Raw genomic sequence first — 18,210 nt, 5'->3', positions numbered from 1 at the left:
ATGAGTGAATGACATCCACGAACAAGCTTGAAGAGGGTGAACCCTATAAAATTGTGCGTAAGATGTGTGTGTATGTTGTATGTGTTTTCTGGAGCAAGAGGCTGGTATTCACCAGGTTCTCCAGGGACAGTAGTAACCTAAAGGGACGTTGGGAAGATGGGTCTAACCAGTGTCCACTCCAGCCTGATGGGTGTGTCCCTGCAAACATCTCTGCTCAGTGCTCGCAAGGTGGCTCTTAGACCCACAGTGCTACCGATGCGCTGATATCCACACAGGAAGGGAGTTCACACAGGTCCCTATGACAGGAGGGCTGCTTTCTGCCCATTAGCAAGAAACAACCCTAGTTCTGGGCCTGCTGACTCACTAACAGGAAATTTTGGTAAGAATAGCAGGCATGAGACATGTTCCTCCCCAACCCAAGAGCGTTTTCTGGGTGGTTTTCCTAATGAAAGCCAAAGAAGTTGGTGACTTGGCTCAGTTTCCCAGAAGCCGGTGCTTACGCAGTTCAGCAGAGGCTGGCTGAATGGAATGAGTGGGCAGTTATAACTCCCTGAGACTTCATCACTGATGCAATTGTTTTAATAAAGTGCAGCCAATGCCCCGAGGCAGGACAAGCAGCTAGGCCAAGCTGGCGGCTAAGCAAAGGGCCCGCGTCCCAGATCCATGCTTTGGTTGTGGCTGTGGGGTGACAGAGGTGACTTAGGGTGAGATCTTGGGTGGATGGGTATGGGAGGTATCCACAGAACAGTGGCTCATCCTCGCTGCTTCCCCTGCACCCCTCTGCCTGTGCTGGGATTGTTCCATCTCGGGATGTGAAGCTACAGTGTTCCAGAAAGGACATTTGGCCAGGGGAAGGGATGCCTCACAGGCTGGAAGCACCCTAGCACAGAGTTAACCTCTAGCGTAGAGAAGCGTTTGCCAGGAATTTTATGACATCATTCGTCCTAGAGGGATCATTCTATTTGCAGAAACTTCCAGCCTGCGGAACAGACCCGTGGTGAACCCAGATAGCTCCCCTGGGGGAGGTGGAGACTCGGAGGAACCCCTGATGGTCCCGGAGGAGGCTTCTATCACTTCGGTATTCCTAGAATAATCACCTGGAGAACTTGTTACATTCCTGATTTCAGGGCCCAACTCCAGGCAGTCTGTTCATTAGGCTCTAGAGATTCTGCATCTCTAACACGTACGTCCCCAGGTGACGCTGCTGCTGCTGCTACTGCTCCTACTGCTGGATCACCTGCTTTGAGAGCCCTGGTCCCGGCAGCAAGGGTGAGCACATGGTGCTCCCTTGTGCCCCCTTGTGGGGAGAAGGGATGAGAACAGCGAGTGGGACTTGGCGTTCTAGTCTCTACGACCATGCAGGACACCTCCTAGTTTATTACACTGCTCTGATTTCTGGGATTAAAAGAAGCCCTGATAAAAGGGAAGGGTTGACCACTGGCCTGGAAGAAGATCTCCTGAGAACCGAGCCTCCCCTCCACAGTCCAGTGCATGTACCACAGGGCAGCTTCTGCCAATAATCCAAACCTCCAATAACCAGCTAAGTGAGCACAGGCAGGGACAGACACCACCTCACCCCATCCCAGGTTGTGGGGCCATTGCCTTGGGCATCTTTGGCCACAGCAGTAGTTTTTAGCCTCACCGTTTGCAGCTGGAGGAGTTTCCCTCTCTTCTTGCTGGCTCACTGCCCAGCTTCCACAGGTTGGGGGCAGCAGCCTGGTGCAGGGGGAGTTCACCCAGCACTGGGTGGCCCCCAGGCCCATTGGGGGCCTCAGCACAGCATAACCTTATCCCTGCCTATAGCTTGTACCCAACTCCAGAGTTCTAGGGTAGACCCCAGTGTCTAGAGTCAGTGTGTTCCAGGAATCGGCTCTTGGCTTCACCACCACCCAGCTTAAGAGACCTTGCGTGAATCAAGCTCCCTAAGCTGCCATTGTCTCACCTGCAAATCAGAGATAATTGTAGTCTCTGTGTGAACATGAAACACAACTGTCCACGTAAAGCTCCTTGTACCAGGCCTGACCCGTGTGAGCCCTCAGGCGGTGTTGGCCGACTGTTAGGGACTCCTCTCTCTCAACATGGTGTCCGTGGTTGTGATAGGACAGCGTTGAGCCACCTGGATCAGCCCACCAGAGCTGCTGTGACAAAGGACCACAGAATCAGGCGTTCCCAAACTACGGCCCGTGGGCCGCATGCAGCCCCCTAAGGCCATTTATCTGCCCCCCCCACCCGCACTTCCGGAAGGGCCACCTCTTTCATTGGTGGTCAGTGAGAGGAGCACTGTATGTGGCGGCCCTCCAATGGTCTGAGGGACAGTGAACTGGCGACCTGTGTAAAAAGTTTGGGGACCCCTGGTAGGTGGTTTGAAACAACAGAAATGGAATCTCTCACAGTTCTGGACGTGGAAGTCCAAACTCCAGGTGTTGGCAGGGTCATGTTCCCTGAAGGCCCTGGAGAAGAATTTGTTCCGTGCCTTTCTTAGCTCTGCTGGCTGCTGGCAGTCCCTGGCGACGCTTGGCTTGCAGGTGCGTCACACCCATCTCTGTCTTCGTCGTCACGTGGCATTCTCTCCATCTGTCTCTGTCTCGTCTTCTTAGAAGGACACATGTCACATTGGATTGGGGCCCACACTGAGTATGACTTCATCTTAATTTGATGACATCTGCAGGGACCCTATTTCCAAATAAAGTCACTTTCACACGTACCAAGGGTTAAGACTTGAAGATATTCTGGGGAGTAGGGGGATGAAGGTCAACCACAGCACTGCCGGAGAGTGAGAGCACAGCATCCATGAGGCCTGGGGGGGGGCCTCCCTGTGAGGCTGTCTGGGCTCCTCCCTATTTGAACTAAACTGTCCCTATGGTTGTGTTTTCCAGGGTGCTCAGACCTTCATCTCTTGGATATGTTGACCCCAACTGAACGAAAGCGACAAGGCTATATCCACGAGCTCATTGTCACGGAGGAGAATTATGTGAATGACCTGCAGCTGGTCACAGAGGTAACGGCGGCTGTGGGTGGAGGTGGGAGGGGCCTCTGCCATGGAGGCCTGGGTCCTGATTCCGAGCCTGGGAAGCTTTCAGACGTTTGGGGAGCATCTAGATGGTGAACCACACAGGAGGGTCTTACCCAAGAGGAAGTGGCTAAATCCTTACCTGTGGCCAACTCCGAGTCTTACCCATAGAGGGATCATGCTCACTCATGCCAAGGCACAAATGGGTCTGTGTGGAGTTGCACGCATGGGCAGAGACATGCGTGAGCTAGGAGTTAAGTCATCTGCCCCTGGCCCTCAGGACTGACACCTGGGAAGGGCAGCCTCCTGGCAACTGTCTCCAGTAATTTCCATGGCTGCATCTCATCCCCAAGAAAACTCTGTTCCCCCTCCCAGTCTCCGTGCACCCCTGCCCCAGCTGAGTCCTCACTTTCTCTCCCCTCCCCGTAGCCCTCGAAGGGCCAGCCTTGGACACTCTGTCCTGAAAGATGGGGAACCCCTGCTGCTCAGGAAGCCTGTTGTCCATGCTCCTGGGAAGGTGCATGTTAGGACGCAGAGTTTGTGGAACTGGATGTCAGGGTAGCTCTGTAATCTGAAAAATACTATAATAGTTTAGAAACTCTTGTCCCCCACCCCCGGCCCCTACCCCCGAACAGGTAGGAAACCATCTCTTCTGATAGTCTAACGACCAGGAGAGACGTGACTTGGTGCCCCAGTGTTGAATGAGTACAGGATGCAGGATGGGTTGCTGGCCCACAAGGCCACCATGAACACAAAGAAAGCATTGATGCAGATTAAAAAATGATGCCCCTTTCTCAAGAGACTTGACTGTCACTAAACCTACAGTCTAGGATGTACGTGTCACCCCCTTAGTTATGGCACCTTTGGGCAGTGGCCTGGAATACGGCAGGCTCAACATTGGCTTAAGGACTCATGAGGGACAGGCCTCCCAGGGAACAATCTTAGTGCAGCCAAGCTCACTTAAAGACAGGCCATCCTCCTCCCCAGAGAACCTTCAGGAGAGTGGCCGGTCTCCAGTGGCAGATGGCGGCCTGTTGGTAGGCAGGGCTCACCACGTGGGGTTAGCTGAGACCCGTGATTCACTGCAAGTCACCCAACCATGCAGAGCCTGGGTCGGCCCATTTATGTCCTGGGGCCCAGGAGAGCAGCCGGCACCCTGCATGTCCTGGCTCTGTCCCAGGCCCAGCCCGGGCTGAGGCCACATCAGTGCAGTCTGTCACCGAGGCTACTTGTTGGAGACCTGGCATTGGGGGCCACTCCTCTCAGAACGCTCAGGGTACAGATGGTGACGCTCACAGCCACATGCATCTGTAAGTCCCCCACTTTGCCCCTGTGCCCACGTCCTCACAGCAGGCAGGGAAGACACAGAGGGCTTTGTCTGGTGCAGTGAAGGTCAACCCTCCACATTTTAGTGGACTCGCTTGCAAAACAATGCAGACCTGGTGGGGACCACCTCACCTCCAGGCAGGAAGATGAGGGGTCTGCCCCTGGGCCTCCCAGCAGAGCCCACGCCACAGATGCCTGCCCAGGGCGGATCTGTGAGCTGTGTGTGAGCGTGTGTTTGAGTTGTGAGCTAACCGTGTGCTTTCTGAACGGCTTCATTTTCTGCACCTGTAGATCTTTCAGAAACCCCTGCTGGAGTCTGAGCTGCTGACAGAGAAGGAGGGTGCTATGATCTTTGTTAACTGGAAGGAGCTGCTTATGTGTAACATCAAGCTGCTGAAGTAAGCCCTCCGCTAACCCAGCCGTGCCTGCCTCCTGCCACCAGCCCGCGCGGTGTGGCTGTCCCCGTCCCGCTGTGCATGTTCCCAGGGTTCCTCCTGCCTTCCTGCTTATCCCCACTCACACATGCCATTGCTCTTTAGGCTCTGATGCTTTCCAAAACACACCCCCAGGTTTTCGTGGCCTCCGGGTTCCGCTTTTGCTGTGGTTCTAGAATTTCCAGAGCTTAGACCAACCCTGGCTCCGGTCACTGGCTGGCTCCATCCCCAGCCCGGAACAGCCCCACATGCCTTCCCTCTGACCTGCTTCCCAGGGAGACACTCTTGCCCCCATGAGTGGAAGTTGGCCACGTCCACATTTCCCCAGGACAACTTCCCCTGTACCCCTACACCTTCCCGCCCCCCCCCCCCCAGCCGCTGGCCCGAGCTCAGGCACATTATTCCTGGTTTGGTTCTCAGAGCCAGGGGTCAGGGGACCCACGGGTGAAGCCCAGCTCATTATCCTGCCTCTTCGAGCCTCAGTTTCCCCACCTGTACAATGAGAAGATTGGGTTTCATCATCACAAAGTTCTCTTCCGGGCCCTTGTGGCAGCGCTTGCTAGAACACAGAGCAAGTCCAGGGTGACGGGCCAGTGGGGAGGAGGGCCCCCTCTCTGTGGCCGGAGGGTGATGTGCAGTCCCCAGGAACTGGGTCCATCCCTAATCTATACGGTCACAGAGTCAGAAGCAGCTTTTCCTTAATGTGGTCCCTGTGTTCTTACAAGTGGAGGCCCCCACGCCCTCCAGTGTGTTTGGGAGTGAGTGAGGGTGGAGAGAGAGGCCCAGAGAGCTGGGTGTGAGCAAATACACACGCCTGCTCTTTGTTCTAGAGCAGCAGGTTCCACTCGCGTGCCGCAGAATTGTTAAAACATTCCTACCTTACTGTCTCGTCAGGGGCACCAACCTCTTTTCCCTTAGATGGACAAATAAAAAAATGACAACAGCCAATGCAACAGTAGCCAGCCAGTGTGAATGAATCAAATTCATACTTTTTTTTTGTCTGATCAGCCAAAAAATACATTTTTTGACCTGCCTCAGAATTTTAGTAATTAGTGTATGTCTGCCATGATATGAAAAAGGTTGAAAATTGCACTCTAGTAGACAGATGAGCAAAGGTGACCCCTGGAGTCTTTAAGAAAGTATTTTGACGATCCTCCCTGAGAAGGCAGTTGAAGCTCTGGGCAGAGGTCTGGGGGAGAAGGGCTCACAGCCTGCTGCCGGCCGGCTGTGTGTCTGTGAGCAAGCCACTCACGTTCCTGGACCCAGTGTCCTCATTGGTAACAAGGGCACGAGAGTGATACCTGCCACACAGGGTTCTTGTTAGGACGCCTGGTGATAGTAAGTGCTGAGCTTGGGCCCTGGGGACGCTGATGGCAGGAGCTGAGCACCCACCCGTGCCTTGGAGAGAGCTGCCTTGTCACCTGGGGGCAAAGGGGTCAGTGAGCCATTGAACCTACAATTATTGAACCTAAAGTGTTGGAGACTAGTTGTTTTAAAATGTCTTTATCAAGAGTTCTTCCAGCTTCCTCTCTTGAAAAAATAAAAGAAATGAAAGATCTTCTCAAGAAATGTGTTTTCCTTAAATATAAAGTATTTGACTTATCTTCTTTTTAACATAAGAAGACTAGACATACTTTTAAGCAGAAAAATGAAAAAATCTTGGAGGAGTAAAGACAGGATGAGGAAAAAGGAGGAAACGGGAACTCTGGGGTGGGAACGAGGAAAGAGAGAGGGCAGGGCAAGGGGACAGGGAGGCAGTGCCAGCTGGGGGTGGGGTAGAGCGAAGTCTGGGGGGCAGGGCAGGATGGAGCTGCTTCTGGGGAGACAGGGCAGGGGCCTGGAGCAGCGGGGCAGGGGCCTACTGTCCCGTGCACAGGGCTTACGAACTTAAGGCCCCAGAGTCAGATCACCTAGGTACAAAGGCTGCCTCTGTCACCTATTAGCTGGGCGACTCTGGTCAAGTCATTCCATTTCTGCATGCCTTGGTTTCCCCAACAGTCAACAGGGATAAGAAGTAATAATGGATGTAAAAGAGTGTTTGACACACAGGACGTACTAATCAATGCTGGCTGTTTTTACCATGCACTCGTCTGCAGACTACAGGGTTAGGAACACGGCCCTGAGTGCTCTGTGAAACAAATGTTCGGTAGCTGGTTGATGACCGCAGTTCAGGACCTCGAATCTCTGAACTTCTATATGAGATTATAAATCTGCTCACCAGAGGGTGGAGCTGTGACTGCAGGAACTGAGTCAAGTGACACCCTCTGACCAAGCCCATTCAAGGCCCAGTCCTCCTAAGTCTCACCTACACAGTAGATCATCCCAGATGGGGACCCACAGTGAAGCCAACAGGTGCCTGGCCTCTGGAGGGCCAGCTGAATTCTGACAATCTGTTTGTGACCTTTCTTCTTTTCCCTTTTTCTTGTCTCCCTTCATTTAAAAAGGGTTGGGGGCCTGACCAGGTGGTGGCACAGTGGATAGAGCATTGGACTGGGATGAGGAGGACCCAGGTTCGAGACCCCCGAGGTCGCCAGCTTGAGTGCGGGCTCATCTGGTTTGAGCAAGGCTCACTAGCTTCACCCAAGGTCGCTGGCTCAAGCAAGGGGTTGCTAGGTCTGCTGTAGCCTCCTGGTCAAGGCACATGTGAGAAAGCAATCAATGAACAACTAAGGTGTCGCAATGAAAAACTGATGATTGATGCTTCTCATCTCTCTCTGTTTCTGTCTGTCTGTCCCAATCTATCCCTCTCTCTGACTCTCTCTTTATCTCTGTAAAATAAATAAATAAATAAATAAATAAATAAATAAATAAATAAATAAAAGGGGTTGGGCAAAGCACTTCTGTTCCTTTGCAGAGACAATGTTTTGCTCCTCAGAGGGAAATAATGGAATAATGGGATTTCTTCCTGTTCTCACCCATAGCAAGTTTGTAACATGGTTATTCAGGCCTCTCATCCCCCCAGGAGGGTGGTATTCCACCCCAGTCCTCCAGAGGGCAGTGGCTGTCAGCCATCCTGAGGGTACCAAGCTGCTCCTCCTCACTGTCCAGGCGGCCAGTGCTGACCTCGTCTCACAAGGGCATTTGTTAGTTGTTCAGATCGTAAAACTCATTGTCCTTAAAGTTTCTCTCCTTGGCTCGCTTGCTTAGTCCAAGGACTTTTTTTCTTCTTTTTCTTTAACTAAAAATGTAAGAGAGAGAAAAATCTGGTTTTTAAAGCCTAATACTAATATTATTGAGTCTCCATGGAATTGTATAGCCCTACCCACGGCCATAAAGGCAGCTAAAGAAATTCATAGTGACATCTTCCCATCCTTAAGTTAAAATCATATAGCACAGTATTCTGTTCCGTCCATTCATCCATCTGTCCGTCCATCCATCCATCCATCCATCCATCCATCCATCCATGATCAGTAGGGCAGGCAGAACGTGTGCATGGGCTCATCTGCTGTGGCTCCGCCCTCCTCATGCATTGCTGTCCTTGCTGTGTAGACTCTCAGGGCCCTTTTCCAGAGGCTAATGTTGGGGGTCACATGTTAGAGTTGGAAGGGTGGGACGCACAATCCTGGCTATCACAGCCCTGGACACTCAGGCTGCCGCTGGACCCCAGAACAGACACCTTCCTGTCCCTGCAGTCCCTTCTTGGCTTCCAGGGTATAAATTGTTTGTGTCCATCAGCTGTTACTGCATTCACAGGCTTCTCTCTTCTTCCAAACTCCTCTTCATCAGGTTAACTTTGAATCATCTATAGCGAGGAAGCAGTGAATTTGTTCAGATAGTTCAGACAGTCATTTGTACTTGGCTTTGGTGGATGTAATAGGATTATTTTTCTGTGGCAGCTGATTTGCCATCTTAGTTACATTTTGTTTCATCTGAAAATGAGCCTCCGTGTCCCCTGGCAACAGTATGTTCCCTTGGGCGGCACTGGGCCGGAAACAGTCTCAGCGTGGGGACCCCACCAGCTGGGTCTTTCACCAGAGATGATGTGCAAAGTGACACGTTGACACAGGGGCCTGATCTGAGTAACTAAAGAAAAGATTCCTTATTTCTTTTTATTTATTTATTTATTCATTTTTAGAGAGGAGAGAGAGAGACAGAGAGGGGGAGAGAGGAGAGAGAGAGAAGGGGGGAGGAGCTGGAAGCATCAACTCCCATATGTGCCTTGACCAGGCAAGCCCAGGGTTTCAAACCGGTGACCTCAGCATTTCCAGGTTGACGCTTTATCCACTGCGCCACCACAGGTCAGGCAAGATTCCTTATTTCTCCATAAGAAAAATTGATTGATGCCTAAGAGCCAGCAAGCAGCCATCATGCCAGGGGAAAATGCTCCAATGACACCCCTCTGTAGCGCTAGACTCATTTCCTTTTCTGTTCCTGCCTGCCATGTAGACCGTTTAGCGCCCCTCACATACGTCCCGTTTCTGTCCCACTCAGAAATCCTGCTGCGCGAAGGCGGGGGTCTCACTTGTGTTTCTGCGCAGAGCACTGAGGGTTCGCAAGAAGATGTCCGGGGAGAAGATGCCGGTGAAGATGATTGGGGACATCCTGACGGCCCAGCTCCCGCACATGCAGCCCTATATCCGCTTTTGCAGCTGCCAGCTCAACGGGGCCGCCCTCATCCAGCAGAAGACGGACGAGGCCCCAGACTTCAAGGACCTCGTCAAGGTAAGAAGCCAGGCTGAGCAAGACCCTGCCCCCGAGTGGCTGTCCTCAGGCAGCTAGTGTGTCAGGGGCTAATTCAAATCTCTACATGTCCACAGGGACCAAGGTTTTGGCTGGACAGCAGGGGTGGCACCAGCAGGCAGGAAAGAGGGTGGGGTGGGGAGGCTTGGAGAGGAGGGCCAGCCCTGCCCCTGGGTGCTTTGAGCTTTTGTCTAGGTGTTCCCAGTGTTGTTTGGATACAGGTTTAAATTTTCCATCTCGGTTATCAGGCCCAGGAGGGCTGTTGGGTCTCAGGTTTCCCATTCTGTTTAATCTGAGCACCTTCCCTTCTTTGCTGGTCTCTTCCCTTCACCTGCAGAGGGAATGGCCAACAGTCCCAATGGGCCCTTTGTTCCTTTCCAGATTGGTTCTTCCTGAGAGACTCAAGCTCCAGGTAGTCCATGGGGGTGAGTGTGACATGCCAGGAACTCTGTCTCAGGGGCTGACAGGGGTCTGGAGACCCATGCGTCCATGAAGGGGATGTTGGGGTGGTGCTGCTGGAGGCCCAGGCCCTGGGTCTGCTGCCTTGGGACTGGCCTGCACCCAGGTGGATCCCTGCTGGGCATGTCATCCCATACATTCAACCTCTCTCAGAGGGAAAAAAAAAACCCAAGAGAATAAAATAACTTCAGTTAAACAGGTACATTTTGATGAATAGACAGCAGAATAACAATGACGAGGACAGGCTTGTCCTTTCATATGATGCCTTTGGGGCGGGCCATTCCTGCCTCTGCAGTGAGGGTGTCTGTGGAGTCCTCCCTGAGGTTTCTTCTTGGCCACAGAATCACACACATTTGCTCAGTCTTCCCTGCTGCCATTTGGGGCACTCGGACATCATTCTAAGGTGAGAAATGTTGCTGAGAAGTCAGTCTGGGGGGATGCAGACCGGAGAGTGGATGCTGGACTGCTTGGCACGGTGGGCCACCTGGGGTCTTAGCCAAGGGGCAGGTCCTCCCGGGGTCAGGCTGGATGAGCTCATCACCGGATGCCCTTGACTTCAGGGAAATGTTGACACCAGTCCAAGGAAAGGGATCGTTGTCCCTCTCGCCTCCCCTCTCTCCTCATGGGCTCTCCCCGCCTCATCTCTGCAGGAGGTTGGCAACCCTCTGCTAGCCGCGAGTGTTCCTGAACTATGACGTCCACAGCTGGGCCAGGTTCAGGTGCTGCCAGTTCCCAGGGCCAAGGGCCCAGGTCATGGCATAAAACCAGAGCCTTTGAGAGCCAAGTCTCCATATGATTCAGTGACCTGTAGATAGGGTCACCTCTTGGGGATAGAAGGACTCTTGTCCTCTAGATGAATTGAAAGAATGGGAAAAAGTGGTGGAAGAAGCAGGCAGGCAGTCCTGGGTGGAAGAGCTCTCAGGCCCTGAAACTTGGAGTTCTGAGCCCCAAGGCCCCTGCCCTGCTGAGGGCTCCCATGGGCATGTGCAAGCTCCAGCTGAACCAGTTGCTGACCTTCAGCCCATCCAGCATCTCTGGGACTGAAGGGGAATTTTTAATTCCGACCCTGTGGCCTTGAGATTTTCTTTGTTTCTGGGAACATTATGAAGCTTTTGCAGATATGCAGGAGAAATATTCTCTAACCTGATCTCTAAATCAGGAACCATATGTCCTACAGAAGGAACCTGGAGATACATCTATCTCTCTATCATCTATCACATCTGGGTGCCTCATCCTGGACCAGGATAAGCAGTAGACCTATCTAACTCCAGGCTCCTAGCGGCCATCCAGATGAACGAGACGCTGTGAGGGTGGGGCATCCTGAATACTATCAGTGTCAATGTTGCATTGCCAACTGGATTTTGCAGATTTCTCAAGCACACTCAAAGAACTCTCTTGTTTCAGAGGTTGGCAATGGACCCTCGATGTAAGGGGATGCCACTGTCTAGTTTCATCCTGAAGCCCATGCAGCGGGTAACGAGATACCCTCTGATCATTAAAAATGTAAGTACCCTCTTTCCTCTTTGAGTGCAGGAATGCTTTCTCAGTGTTTCCTGGAGCCAGGGTCACAGGCGAGACCCCCCAGCCAGCACACCTGGCTACCGTTGTGTGGAGATCGTATACCAGCAGGGTGTGGGGACAGCTGTGTGATAACCCAGAAAGAAAGCTGTTTATTATGAAGAGAGCTAATAATACGCAACCTTCAGCTGTGCGGCCAAGTGACTCCTACCTTGTAAACTGGGAAGTAAGCTCAGACCTTGAGTCTTTCCCTAAGGTGGGCACAGTGCTCTTACATCTTGATTCTCCCAGAAGAATACAGGAATATAATTCCTGCTGCTCATCTTCAGAAAACCACTGTGAGATGCTCTATTGAGATTAGACGGTTGTGGTTTTCCTGTCATGTCAAGAAGCCAATACTGCTTGACTAATGGTGGTGCAGTGGATAGAGAGTTGACCTGGAATGCTGATGTCCTAGGTTCAAAACCCCGAGGTCACCAGCTTGAACGCAGAGTCGCTGGCTTGAGCACAGGATCATAGATATGGTCCTATGGTGGCTGGCTTGAGCCTAAGGTTGCTGGCTTGAGCAAGGGGTCACTGGTTCAGCTAGAGACCCCCTCAACCATCAAGACACGTATGAGAAGCAATCAATGAACAACTAAAGGGATGCAACTACAAGTTGATGCTTCTCACTCTCTCCTCCCTCTCTCTCCTTTCCTGTCTATCTCTATCTTTCTCTAAAAAAGAAAAAAGAAAAAGAAGCCAATACCAAGAGAAAAAAAATAAAATTAAGGTTTCAGAGTCTCCATCTGATAAATAAGTGAGAAGACAGACATCCTCTGAGGCTGGGATTAGGTAACCACATGGGGGACAGCTCCCAGGAAAAGGTTTTCCATCTGGTTTCTCTCCATGGGGAATTTGCAACCCAGACCTGGACTGGTGAGCTCCCTCCTGCTGGGGCTGTTGCCTTTTGGGTCACCCATTGGCACAATCAAGAAATACATATATGTGTATATATATATATATATATATATATTCAAATACATATATTTACATATACTGTATGTAAATGTACTCATACATATTTATTTCAAGATCAATCTCTGTGTATAATACTGTATATTAAAACCCGTGAGTTTACACTAATGCTGCCTGCTCTAATCTAACACCACAGAATCTATTCCAGGCTTCTCTCTATGTATTCATGATTCCTGCTCTATGAGAGGCCTGGCTCTCATTATCCTCAATATAGTTGCTGATTTTCTGAGTCCCCTTACATGTAACAAATCTCTCTCTATGGAGTAGTCTCCTCAGTCCAATGCCAGCCCCACCCCACAGACCACCCTACAGCCATGTTGGCTCAGTTAAAGGATATGTTTTGAAAGAAGCTATTAACCTGACTGTTTTCCTTTCTTCCACCTCAACAGTTACTGTTGAAATAGCTCAACACTTTTATTATTTTTTTATTTTTATTTTTTTTAGTGAGAGAGAGAGATGAGAAAGCATCAACTCATATTTGCGGTGCTTTAGTTGTTCACTGATTTCCTTTCTCATACGTGCCTTGACCGGGTGGCTCCAACCAAGCCAGTGACCCCTTGCTCAAGCCAGCTACCTTGGGCTCAAATCAGTGACATTGTGCTTCAAGCCAGTGACCGTTGGGCTCAAGCCAGCGACCATGGGGTCATGTCTATGATACCATGCTCAAGCAGGTGACCCCATGCTCAAGCCTAATGAGCCTGTGCTCAAGCTGGTGACCTTGGAGTTTCAAACCTGAGACTTCAGTGTCCCAGGTTGATGCTATCCGCTGTGCCACTACCGATGAGGCTAGCTTAAATCTTATTTACCCCAATATTTAATCACAAATAGAAAGTGGAAACAAGCTTTTAGAATAGTTGTTCTAGATCTAGTTAATGGGAAAAACAAAAACAAGACAAGAATGAGAGGCATAAATATTGAAAAGGAAAAACAAATTACCATTATTGCAGTAATATAATTGCTGCTCTTCAGAGATCCCAAGATTATAAACTGAAAACAAGCAGAGCTAAGAGAGAATTTTTAAAAGTGGCCAGTTCTAAGATACAACTGGAAAACTATAAAAATACCAAGATTAAATATTTTTTTCATAATACTGAGGTGGAGAAATTCTTAGAAAGTATCAAAGACAGGACCTTTAAGGAGTTAGGGTCATAGCAATTTAGAAAAGCATCTTTTATCCTGGAAACAACTCAGCTATTCATTAAGGAGCATAGTTAAACAAATTGTGGTAGATCTGGCCTATGGAAATATTTCAAAAGACAGACGGACTTCTGTGTGTTAGCATGGAAAGGGCTGCAGAAAATGCTAGTAAGTTAAAGAAAACAACAGTCCTCCTTTAGCAACCCTGCCAGATGGTCCATTTTGAAAAACAGCTGACCAGCTCTGTGTGTGACTATTAAATGCAGGGGGGGGCACCTAGAAGGAGGAGGGGGCCGCCCCTGGTCTGTGGGCATGGTTCCTCTGGGCAGGCCGCAAAGAGGAGCGTCCACGTTTGCTCTTTGCACTTCTGTATTGCTTGAACCCTGCATGTCAACAGCGTGTCAAAACATTATTTGCACAAACATTCTTCTTAAAAACTTCTGTGTGACAAAATGTAACAAAAAATTGTGAACAACAGATGACAGGTATAAACTGGGTAAATATATTTTTAACAGTATGTAAGTATGTACTGATATACGCATAAATCTATCATCTATCTATCTATCTATCTATCTATCTATCTATCTATCTATCTATCACACTTTTACAACTCAAAAAGAAAAAGACAAATACCCTAATAGAAAAATAGGTAAACTATACAACTAGATGTTTCCGAGAGGCGATGTCCATTATCAGTGAAGAACACATAGTCAGGAGCTAATTGTCTGGTTTGAATCTTGGTATCACTGCCATATGCCCTTGGGCAAATTATAAATCTCTCTGGGGCTCAGATTCCTTATCTGTAAAATAGGGACACTAATAGCACCTAACATATAGAATTGTGGGAATTAACTGAGTTAATATATGTAAAGTGGCTCATACTAAACCGTCTATAAGTGTTAGCTTTGTCATTTCTGCACTATTTACAAAAAGTGCCAATTCACTGGTAACAAAAAAAATACATGACAAAACAAGAAAATGCCTTTTTTGGGGCTTTCAAGTGGTCTTTATTGGGAAGATTGTAGGTGGGTCCTCAGTGTAGTGAGGACGCTGGGGGAGGTGACTGCTTTAGCCTGGGGAGAGCGCTGTATTGACCAACCCACAGCCTTCGTGGCGCAGCACTTCCACTTCTAGGAAGTCTTCACAAAGAAATAGCCAGAGAAATATTGAAACATTGGAAAGAACCGGAAGTTTCATGGGAAGGGCTGTGTGTCGATGCACTGTAGTTCACTCTTTCAAGGACTTGTCATGGAGTCCTTAAAAATGACGGACAGCAAATGATATGCCGCTAAGTGGGGAAAAAACAGCGTACAAAATGGGATGGTGCAATACGGTAGTTGGATCCAATTGTTGCTTTTTAAAAATCATGTTCAGCCTGACCGGGCAGTGGCGCAGTGGATAGAGCATCGGACTGGGATGCAGAGGACCGAGGTTCGAGACCCGAGGTCATCAGCTTGAGCACAGACTCATCTGATTTGAGCAAAGCTCACCAGCTTGGACCCAAGGTCACTGGCTCGAGCAAGGGGTTACTTGGTCTGCTGAAGGCTCATGGTCAAGGCACATATGAGAAAGCAATCAATGAACAGCTAAGGTGTCACAATGAAAAACTGATGATTGATGCTTCTCATCTCTCATCTCTCTCCATTCCTGTCTGTCTGTCCCTGTCTGTCCCTCTCTCTGACTCTCTCTCTCTCTGTAAAAAAAAAAAAAAAATCATGTTCAGATGTCTGTAAGCAGAGGATGTTAACAAATCTTCAGACAAAGGGGTCTCCAGGTAGGGAGATTAGGGGTGATATTTAGGTTCTTCATGACTTTCTGAAGATTGTACATTACACAGTGTTACTTTTACAATTAGAAAAATCAATAAGCCTATTTTTATTTTGAATCAGAAGAAAACGAATGAGTTCATGCCATCCAGCCAGGTGGACCCCCAGGCTAGAACCGGGCGTCAGGATTTCTCAAGTGGATCCTAGTGTGCGTTTTTCTCAGTATGGGTGCCTTCTTAGGACTTTACAATAAGTATGTCTTTGAGATGACATGCTAGTCAGGTTAGGCCCATTTGAGTTCTTCGTCCAGGCACACCTTGGAGATACTGCGGGTTTGGTCCCACACCCCCGCAGCAAAGTGGATGCCACAGTACTGTGAGTTGCAAGAAATTTCTGGTTTCCCAGTGCGTGCAAAATTTATGTTTATGCGATACTGTTGTCTGTTATGTAACAGCATTATGTCTAAAAAAACAATGTGCTTGCCTTTAAAAAGAACTTCATTGCTAAAGAATGCTATCATTGGAGTCTCTTGGAAAAGTGGTGCCAAGACCTAGATTCCCACAGACCTGCCATTTGTAAAACTCACAGCACCTGTGAAACACAACAAAACAAGGTGTTTAGATGTGGACAGATCTGGGAAGGTCTACCCTCAGCATGCTCCTGGTACTTTCTTATGGGGGCTCGGGGCCTTTCCTTGTTCTTAGGGTCTTTCTCCATAATGACTGTACTTAGTGCCCTCAGAGTCCTTTGAGATTTGGAAGGTAATCGCTCTCATTTATTGAGCACCTCCTAAACCCAGGTACTTTGCAAAGTGCTTGACTTACATCAAGTTTCTTAGTCTTCCAAACAGCTTCATCAAGGGGTGCTACTAGTAGCCCCACTTTTCATTAAGAAACAGGCTCAGAACATGTATGTGACTAGCCCATGTCATGGCTGGTCAAGGAGAGAGCAGGATTTCCACCCAGGGGGTCTAGTTCCAGAACTGGCAGTCATAATCGCGGGCTTGGAATGGCCTATGCAGGAAAATATCCGTTTGCATTCAGATGCAGCAGCGCACAGACACCTGCCATTGTGCACAGAGGAAAGAGCTGTCCCATGCGGAGAGGGCCATGTGGGTGCATTATTGCCATGCAGTGGCCCCTGCCCTCCTCACACCCCTTGGCGACCCTGCCAACAAGGAGTGACTGTCATGTTTTATGCTGTTGCTGCAGTGCAGGCCCGGAGCTGCAGGGGCTCACGTGTCTGCTGTTCAGGAGAGGTCCGAGCCGAGCGCTGCTCCAGGACAGTGGCCCTCAGGCCTGCCCTAACGTTTTTGCCTTTGGTCTCCCACGCAGATCCTGGAGAACACCCCCGACAACCACCCCGACCACAGCCACTTGAAGCATGCCCTGGAGAAGGCAGAGGAGCTGTGCTCCCAGGTGAATGAAGGGGTACGGGAGAAGGAGAACTCGGACCGGCTGGAGTGGATCCAGGCCCACGTGCAGTGCGAGGGCCTTTCTGAGGTTAGCAGCCCTGGGGGTGTGGCTCAGCCTCTGGCCCTCGGGGGACAGATCACAAACTGTCCTCCTGTCCAGCCCACAGCTTTCTAATCTCTCTCTGGCTGCTTCTAATTTGCTGTTTAACCTATCCATTGAGTTTTCAAATTCCAATGTTTTCTTTTCCACATCCAGTGGTTCTGTGGCCATACTCTTCATCTACCTCCTAATGCATTTTAAACAGAACCCTGCATGTGTCAAATCTGACCATTCCAGTATGTAATATATAGACCTCACTCTCTGTCTGCTGTTCCTGCTAGCCTTCACCACACCGGCCTGCTTCTTTGCATGTCCTGTGGTTTTTGATTGTGAGCTTGATGTTCCTTGGAACTTTATCTGTGGGACCTCTTTGTAGGCCAAAGTTGCATTCCTTCCAAGAGGATTGTTACCAGGATTGCCCTAAACTAAATCTACAGGGGTTTTTGGGATTGTAAGAGTGCGTGAATTGTGGTTTAAACTTGTGTGAGCTCTGCCTTGTGATTACAAATTCTCAGGGGCATTTCCACACTCCTCCACTTACACCAAGGTAAAAAAACAATCAGTTTTGCCCTGGCCGGTTGGCTCAGCGGTAGAGCGTCGGCCTAGCGTGCGGAGGACCCGGGTTCGATTCCCGGCCAGGGCACATAGGAGAAGCGCCCATTTGCTTCTCCACCCCTCCGCCGCGCTTTCCTCTCTGTCTCTCTCTTCCCCTCCCGCAGCCAGGGCTCCATTGGAGCAAGGATGGCCCGGGCGCTGGGCATGGCTCTGTGGCCTCTGCCTCAGGCGCTGGAGTGGCTCTGGTTGCAATATGGCGACGCCCAGGATGGGCAGAGCATCGCCCCCTGGGGGGCAGAGCACCGCCCCTGGTGGGCATGCCGGGTGGATCCCGGTCGGGCGCATGCGGGAGTCTGTCTGACTGTCTCTCCCTGTTTCCAGCTTCAGAAAAATGGAAAAAAAAAAACAAAAAAAAAAACAATCAGTTTTCTTGATTATTCTTTCTGGGCTTGAGTTTGTCATTCTGCCTCTGGGGTCCAGCTTTCTGTGACTTCCTGTGTGTGAGGGCCTGTCCCCTCATGCAGGCCCTGGATACATCTTTAGTTTTTTGCATCCTGTGTAACCATTGATGTGGAAGCTCAAGGTCACCAGATTCAATAGAGTCTCTTGGGGCCAAGGTCGGCTGAGGGGCTTGCTTATCCTCCAAGATGTCCCTGAGTCTCATGGCTACAGTCAGGGGACTTAGTGAAGCCTGGCTCTTCATCTTTAGACATCAAGAATAAAATAAGCTTTGTCATTTGCTTTCTGTGGCCCATGTACTCTCTTTGAAACAGACTGTTGTCCTTCTGCATTGA

At 49.9% G+C, this 18,210-nt stretch overlaps 1 protein-coding gene across 6 annotated transcripts in view; it reads left to right on the top strand.

Annotated features, from left to right (window-relative positions):
* The window catches only part of ITSN1 (intersectin 1), a 234,736-nt gene that overhangs the window by 201,722 nt on the left and 14,804 nt on the right, over positions 1–18,210 (top strand). For all 6 annotated transcript variants that reach the window (XM_066259466.1, XM_066259465.1, XM_066259461.1 and 3 more), the window contains 5 exons: positions 2,877–2,998; positions 4,628–4,734; positions 9,249–9,432; positions 11,314–11,412; positions 16,682–16,849. In XM_066259466.1, coding sequence (XP_066115563.1) covers positions 2,877–2,998; positions 4,628–4,734; positions 9,249–9,432; positions 11,314–11,412; positions 16,682–16,849 — 680 coding nt within the window. The remainder of the gene's footprint in view (positions 1–2,876; positions 2,999–4,627; positions 4,735–9,248; positions 9,433–11,313; positions 11,413–16,681; positions 16,850–18,210) is intronic.

The sequence above is a fragment of the Saccopteryx bilineata genome, chromosome 2 (genome assembly GCF_036850765.1).
Source record: "Saccopteryx bilineata isolate mSacBil1 chromosome 2, mSacBil1_pri_phased_curated, whole genome shotgun sequence".
Taxonomy (NCBI): domain Eukaryota; kingdom Metazoa; phylum Chordata; class Mammalia; order Chiroptera; family Emballonuridae; genus Saccopteryx; species Saccopteryx bilineata.
This window is presented reverse-complemented; position numbering and strand designations above follow the sequence as displayed.